Source organism: Trachymyrmex septentrionalis, unplaced genomic scaffold, assembly GCF_001594115.1.
Source record: "Trachymyrmex septentrionalis isolate Tsep2-gDNA-1 unplaced genomic scaffold, Tsep1.0 scaffold128, whole genome shotgun sequence".
In the NCBI taxonomy this organism is placed as follows: domain Eukaryota; kingdom Metazoa; phylum Arthropoda; class Insecta; order Hymenoptera; family Formicidae; genus Trachymyrmex; species Trachymyrmex septentrionalis.
Window position 1 is genome coordinate 1,454,406 of NW_017304417.1, and position 8,471 is coordinate 1,462,876.

At 29.7% G+C, this 8,471-nt stretch overlaps 1 protein-coding gene across 1 annotated transcript in view; it reads right to left on the bottom strand.

Annotated features, from left to right (window-relative positions):
- LOC108756533 overlaps positions 1-1,901 on the bottom strand; it is a 12,821-nt gene extending 10,920 nt beyond the window's left edge. The window contains exon 1 of the mRNA XM_018500418.1: positions 1,637-1,901. Coding sequence (XP_018355920.1) covers positions 1,637-1,686 — 50 coding nt within the window. The 5' untranslated portion in view covers positions 1,687-1,901. The remainder of the gene's footprint in view (positions 1-1,636) is intronic.
- Between the last annotated feature and the right edge of the window lie 6,570 nt (positions 1,902-8,471).

Here is an 8,471-nt window from a genome sequence, read left to right on the forward strand (position 1 = left end):
AATATTCCTACGACTTTTGATTACTGAGTTATCGCGGATTAAATAAAAGAATTATTTTGACTTTAATTGCTCATAACTCCATTAAAAATTGTCGTATCGTATAATTTAAAAAAGAGATTTTTAAAGCTGAAACTTTACTCTATCAAGATATATTTATATTGTTGGTAAGAAAGTAATTGCGGTTTTTACTGATAGATGTCTTTTAAAAAAACGCGATGACTTTTTACTTAACCTAATATATCGGGTGTCTCAGATCATCCATACACCGCTTTTATCTCGAAAACAGAGCATTTTAGAAAAAAAGTTTCAGATAAAAGTTAGGGTTCTAAATGATCTATTTAGTGATTTGATCAGTCTGATCTTGGGTGGCGTCACCAAGGTCAGAGCAATAGCACTTTGAATTTTTTAAATGAAACTTCCTATTTTTTATTGCATTCTTGTAGCACTCTTCGAGAACTTTCCAAAACACTATAATAAAATAATTTTTCATGAAGTTATAAGGCTTGAAAGTTATAGTACCGCCGGCATTACGCAAGGATTCGACCGACGACTAAAACCTCTTGAATGCTGTTCAGGATCATGTCCCGGATAACATTTGTTAAGATCAAGGTCAAGGAAGATTGTTTCTCTTATTTTCATTTTTACATAAAATAAATTTTTAATGCAAAAATAAAAATAAGAGAAACAATCACCAATGTGTGACCTTGATCTTAACAAATGTTATTATATGTGCTACAAGAATATGCAATAAAAAATAAGGGGTTCTATTTAAAAAATTCAAAGTTGCTTTGATCTTGGTGATGCCATCCAAAGTCAGACTAATCAGATCACTAAATAGATCATTTAGAACCCTAACTTATTATTTATCTGAACTTTTTTTCTAAAATGCTCTGTTTTCGAGATAAAAGGAGTGTATGATCTGAGACACCCGGTGTGGTGTGTGTGTGTGTGTGTGTGTGTGTGTGTGTGTATGTAAATATGTAAATACGTAAATAGGAGATGTAACTTTATCACTGTCGATCCTAAGTTCGAATAAAAAGAAAGAGAGTATCTCGTCATTTATTATTGTTTTTTAAATAAGAGGACTTTTTTGCCAATTATCAATACATTATACAGTCGATATAAATCAAATTTAAAAATACAAAATGATTCGTAAAGACGATTAGTTGGAAGGTAATAATTGATGTATTATCGTATTTTCATGTTTTCATATTTTTTACAAGATTATTAATTTTTTTATAACAATGTCCTAATGAAAAATATAACCTAATTTTGTAGTGCAATATTACTTGCATTTGATCCAATTTGGAATTAATTTCTAAATCATTGAAGTATAATTGACAGTGATTTTATAACGATGCGAATAAGGATTTTATTGACTTTATACCAATTTTTCCTTCAGTTTAGCGTTATTATAATGATCATTTTCGGTTTTTACCAAGAAAAATACATAAGGAAACAATATGACAGAAATAAAATAATCTCCGAGTGGTCACGAAATCCTCGAAAATTTGGTCCTCCTTTGTAGCGCACATAACGTAAAGTATAGGTTTTTAGCGCTGGCAGTAAATGTATACCGCTTTTTTTATTGAATAGCTGGGAAGGAATAATTGACTATCTATCGAGAAGAACTTACCAGATCAACAATGAAATAATCAATGTGACGTGACAGACTTTCCTGGCCATTTTCGTCCGAGATATTTTAGATCTCCGGTTGATAGACAAACTAGATGGAAAAGTGGAGCCGCTCTTTTCTCTGCGTACGTAAGTAGATCCGGTTAGATCACGTCATACACAAGCAGATATCGTCTTATTTCGCGTGCACCGACGATCGGCAATATTGCACCTAGTGCTGCTCTTTGTCGCGCGTTCTGTCGCGCTACATCGTTTTTCTGCACTTATATACACAGACATTCCCGGATTATCGAAGTTGTACGTGTTCACATGTCGCCTTATTCTCGACGACCGAAGAAACTCGAAGTAGGAGAAAGAGAATCCTTGCGAAATTGTTGGATAACGTCATGAATGAGATGTTGCTGATAACAGAGAACGGCACAGAAATCATAAGAAGTAAAAGGAAGCTGTTAGAGCAATATCGATAGTGACACGAACTAAAGAATAAAAAGTTTTTAGTAATTATCAAAAAATTAAAAATAATGTTTAAAATTTATACATATCATCTAAGGAAATAAGTTTCTACCAAATTCTATTTTTAATATTGTGCATATTATTAACATTATATGTTAATCTTTTATTATTCTGGTGGGATGTTTAAGCTCTTTATAAATTCGCTAGAACTATGAATGCTATTTATACATATTGTTATATTTTGTATAAATTATTTCACAATTAAAAAAAATTCTTTTGCTTTTTTTTTTCAAATAAAGAATGTATAAAATATTATTTGAATTTTTAATTGAAAATATGAATCATCAAACTATGAAAATTAAGATGTAATGTTGTTTAACATATATAAATGTATGTATAGATATAATGACCGAAAGTTTCTGATTCATATGTAACTTTAAAATGATTTTCATGCAAGTAAATACGTGAAAAAAACTAGCGAGTAATGTAGAGTTAAAACCTAATACGAAATACAACGTACTACATATGATGTATAGTTTTTTTATATGATAGATGTACTAATATATGCTTTTCTTTACATAAAATATTTTGCATATTAATATTACATTGTATATAAGAAATACATGTTACTATTTTTAAGTTAAGCAACATCGTTCTTCCATTACAGAGCACAGTAATGACGTTCATTTTTTTTTAGAAAGTTCTTTAATCATTTTGATTCACCGCATTGATAATCTTTTTGATCAGACATTAAAAAGATAACGCGAGGTATCGAATCGAAATAAATAATATATACCAAATTTCTTCTAAATTTTGCATCCCTCGACGACTGCAGCGCAGAAGACCAAGATGTATTGGTGAGATTTTTTTATCGCGATGCTTTGTGGACCATAGTACTTGTGCAAGATGACGCACATATAGCATGTCGCTGCGTACTTAACAAAGTCGCCGTGCTGTCATGTGCTATCATTGTTATTCGTACGGTGAGGTTTGAAGGGTGTAAGGAGGTCGATAGGATGTGTATCGCTCATTATATCATAATATTAATCTACGAGTCGCAATTATGATTAATACCTATCAGATAATTGTTCTGTACAATTATCACAATTAGCGATCATTCGTTCGAATGATCGATTCTCATAAGATTAAAGACTCGTAAAGCAACATATCGTAGGAATGGTTATTTATTGAATTGAAGCAGGTATTCTTCGTGATGCATTAATTTAGGCTATATTCGAAGACTCTTCGAATATGAAAATTTACTCAATATAATATAGAGTAACTCCGATCAATACGCCGCGATTTACGCTGCAGAAGTAAACAAAAAATAGAAGGAGTAGGGGTAATTTTTCTGCAACTACTCTGTTATATGCTTTTATGTTATATTAGTATTGTATTATGATTTTAGTTTCTTATACTGTTAATATTAATGAAATTATTGTGAGTTGAATTGATTTGTCACTGTGTTAAGTAGCACGATCATAAATTATAATCTACATAAAATAATTACTGTGGGACGTGCAAAAGATTTAGTGGTTATTTCGTGATACATGAGCGTAGAGGAATAGTAAAGCATGTTGTATAATAAAATACAAATACTTTGTTCTGTATTCTTTGTTTAGCTTATTGTCTCGTATATCTCACCTGTTTGGGATATATGGCATTTTTAACAGGCAAGATTTATAGCCAAAGCATATAAAGTGCGCAGATTGAATTCAGTGCACTAAATACAATAAATGCATGAAATTATAATTATATATTATATATTAATATTATATATTACAATAAATTACATGAAATATGTATTATTTCATGTCGTAACACTTGTGATACATCTGGGTAGATTGTAATTATTATTTATTACTTCATATACATATTTATCATTCTTATTCCTTAATAAAACTTTATAAACGCATTTTATAAGTTATTGTGTCATTTTACGTCTTATTTATATATATTATTTGTATTATATGTATTATTTTTTATAAGCCATACATACTCCCCCCTCTCCCTATGAGTAACCATATATCCTACCCTTATGGGATATACAGCAAAAATGCAAGGGTTTAAAAAAGTTCATTTTTTAATACAAAATATAAATATTTCAGATTTCTAATATTTTTTTCATAATAGTAGACAGTATAAAATTTTTGCTGAATTTGTGTACTTTATAAACATAGTAAATAATACTTAATAAATTAAGTTTTTGATAGGTGCGGCGTATATACCGGAGTTACCCTAGTATAGGTACATTAAGAGATTATTATTCTTGGAGGCCTAAAAGTCATATCTTATTTTGGGAGTTGATTACTAAAAAACCTATACATAATACAAAAAATCTTTTTATATCTTTTTGTATTTGTTATTTTTATCTTATAGCGTTTTTCACTGGCAGAACTGTTGCGCACTCAGTGCATATTAAAGCTGTTGTACGCTAATCTAATCGGAATGTGAAAGTGAGATATCTCAATTAATAAAATATCCAATGTATATTTAGAAATAGCACAACAAAATATATTGAGGATTTTGCGGTTTCATTCGTTTCTATATTTTTGCGGCTTTAAAATGCACTGAGTACGAAGTAACTCTGGAAGCCAGTGAAAAACACTATTAGTGTACAAAATGTGTAATAATTATATTCCTAGCAAATAAAATATGGCAGTGCTACAGAAGGTCTTTCGCCTGCGTATGAAAAAGGTATTCACGATGGACAGCAAAACAGGTTCAAAATATCAAAAATTTTATTTTTTATTAATTATTTTTAATTTGCATTAAATTTACTAAAGAAATACCTGTCTAATTAAAAAAAATAATAAAAAATGTGAAAATGATGCATGTGTGAAAAAAGTTTAATTTTAAAAAATTTAATATAAAAGTATGAATTACAAAAAAATGTATAAGTCGCAAAAAATCACAGATATTTCTTCAGATAATTCAACTGACAATATTTAATTGACAATATTTGCCAAATTTCAAAGTATTTGGATTAATTTTGTGGTACTTCTAATGTCCACCATTTTTTAAAACACTGTTCTGAGAAAAATGGGATTAAAGTTTCATTAACAATCTCTTTTTGTGATATTTTAAGCATATGGACACACTGATTCCTAACCGATATTATTTATATTAAAATTGTGTGTCAACGTCATTTACAGTACAGATACTCGTATGTAACTATAACGTCAAATAATGACATCCAATATACGTCCCATTTCTTGCAATGTTTGTCGTGACCTATGTGCAAGAGTCATTATCTTCCATCATAGTTCCTTTCGGGATTCGATTACAAAAAAATATTTTATTAGTGTTTATTAGAACGAGTAAAATTTTTCATATTTCTGCCTTACCTTTTTTGCTTACCTTTTATTCTGTCCTGTATGATTTTCAAACACGAAGAACTGAACTTTATCACGTCCAGCTGATGACGATTTCGCGTACTGCTCGCGAATGAGTAATAAAAAGTACCAAAATAACGGAAAAATATCTTTTTTATGTTGTTTTTTCGGTAATATAAAAAGATATCTTTTAGTCGATTTTTTGCTTTGCAAAAATGGCAACTATAGAAAGATGACGAAAAGATGTTGTTTTAAGTTGTATTTTCGACCAAACTAAAATATATCTTATAGACATCTTTTGGTCTTGCTGAAAAGACAATCTAAAAATAATGTCTTTTCGTCATTTTTTAGATACCTTTTCGCTTTGTTGGAAAGACAACTTAAAAAAAGACTTCTTTCCGTTATCTTTTAGTAATTTGTATTGGGTCATTAGTCTTGCAATATTAAAATTTTACGGTAATTATTCAGTTTAGCAACGGTACTTTTCAAAAAAATCGAAGAAATTAGACTTATTCGACGCGTTTTTGCATGGAACAAAAGAATCTAAAAAAAAGTGTCGCCTGCCCTGTAATCCGAAATATTAATAGCATTAAAGTTGATGACCATTTAAGTTAGTAAATCTGTCACAGAGACAAAATAACTCAAACAGTATAAGATGTTTTTAGATTGTCTTTTGAGTCTTTTGAGTCTTTTGGTCTTTTGAGCAAGACCAAAAGAGATGTCTATAAGATATATTTTAGTTTTCAAAAAGACATCTTTTCATTTTTCCATGGTTATTATTTTCACAAAGCAAAATGTTTTGTGATTAAAACATATCTTTTCGTATTGCCGAAAAGATAACATGAAAAAGATATCTTTCCGTTATTTTCGTACTTTTTACCACTCGCGAACAATACGCGAGATCGCCACCAGATGGACGTGATGGAGTTTAGTTTTTCGTGTTTGAAAATCATATCAGGACAGAATAAAAGGTGTAGCATTTATGGGGAATTTTATTTATGTATGTTTTAATGAACACAAATAAAATATTTTTGTAATCGAATCGCGAAAGGTAATGAAATTATGATGAAAGATAATGACTCTTGCATATAGAACACAGCAAACATTGCAGGAAATGGGACATATTATATATTGTCAGTCCTGCAATTTTATTTCGGTTTATATAAAAATTAATTTAAGAATTCGATGATATTAAACGTTATATTATATCAAAATATAAAAATTTAAAGAAGAATTTAAAGACAACTAAAATATATCCAAAGAAATCATCCTTTAGTTATCATATAAATAAGACTAAGATGATTAGCAGTGCAACATCTGTCGACTTTTAATCATTCATTTGTCATCTTTTCGTCGATTATATTCTTTCACTAAAAGATCTTTATAACAATTTAATCGTCTTTAAGTCATCTTTTAGACGACTTTGTACTCTCTGGTGAATGCAATGCACTAATATTTTTTCAGAAGAATAATCTAAAATAAGCCAAAAATTGAATTCGACGCATAGTGATGTAATATATTTCCTTGATTTTATAGGCAATTATATAAAGGAATATTATTTATAGGAATATTATTTATAAGGATATTATTTATAGGAAGTTTTATGTATAGGATCGGCGAGCTCTAAGGGAAAGATTTTCGACTAATGTTAGTCCGGTTTCAAATCTTGTTAACAGTTTATTAAAGTTTTGAGATATTACATTAGAATTTCACACAATGGTTTTTCTTACAGAATGTCCAACAAATTTTATTTTGAGCACTGTTCCAAAATTAAACTGTATCGGTTGTCCCGTATTTCAGCAATAGACACACTATAAATTTACTTCACAGATTTACGGCAATTCTGTACTATCTGTTGAACACTGGAATGAATTAACAATAAGACTTTATTCTCAACGAATATCGAATAATATGCAAACTGCTCTTAGCAAATTACTACGCTGACAACGAGAGTTGTCCTCGCTTTTACGCGCTTCCTATATCGCTACTATAGCGTTGATGACTGTCAGAGATCTTGGACATCCTTATAACTAGATGTCGTTGCGCTTCTACAGTAGCGACACAGGGTAACTAATTATATTCCAAAAACTCGAAGACAGTATTACCAATTTTTCTAGCTATAATAAGAGTACGAGCTATAATAACAGAGCGAGAATGAGGCAAAACCGGAAACGCATTGAAGCGCGAGCGCATTTTCAAAAGTGTAAAACTGAAATTGCATATAACAATGGATGCGTTCAGCATTCCTCTAGATCTTAAAAATAAATCCTTTAGATCTGAAAAAATATCTTTTATAATTTAATCAGTGTAAAAAAAACTTCCAACAATTGCAAAGTAAATATTCTGAACACAAAGGGAAAGAGCCAATGATTTTATAATGAATAAATTAAAGAAGGATGACACCAGAGGTAAATACAAATAGAATAATGTGAAATTTGTTTAAAAATAAATCGTATGAAAATGCATGAGTTTAAAAATAAGATTTCAAGAGTATTAATTACCTTTTTAAGAGTATTTAATTGTTTGTTAGGTATATAAGGTAACTGTCCCAATTACTGTGCCTGTCTATTAGTATGCTTTTGTATTTCAATAAGTCATACAGAAAACTAGCACAAATAAAATAACAACGGTATAAAGACTCTTTATGTATAAACAAAATAAACAAAATAAATGGCGAAAAAGAGTCGTCGCATAATATATATAATTAAAGATAACAGTCAAAGATACATAAAATAAAATAAAAAGTACAACGGCGTATATTAAAATATAAAACAAACAAGTTTCGGCTGCTGGATTGAGCCCTCCTCAGATGTAAAAAGAATATAATATAAAAGATATAAAAAGAACATAAAAGAATACAACAGAGAAAGATAATAATAAATCGATAACATTCAGTGACGCAACATTTTTAACGCGCGGAAATCAGCAAATGTGATGGATCTCGACGTAGCTTAATGTTGTATGTGCGATAGGGCAATCAAACCGATGTTAAGAGACATAGTCAAGTGCTGACTGAAAAACGGAAAAGGAAGGGAACTCATAAAAGAC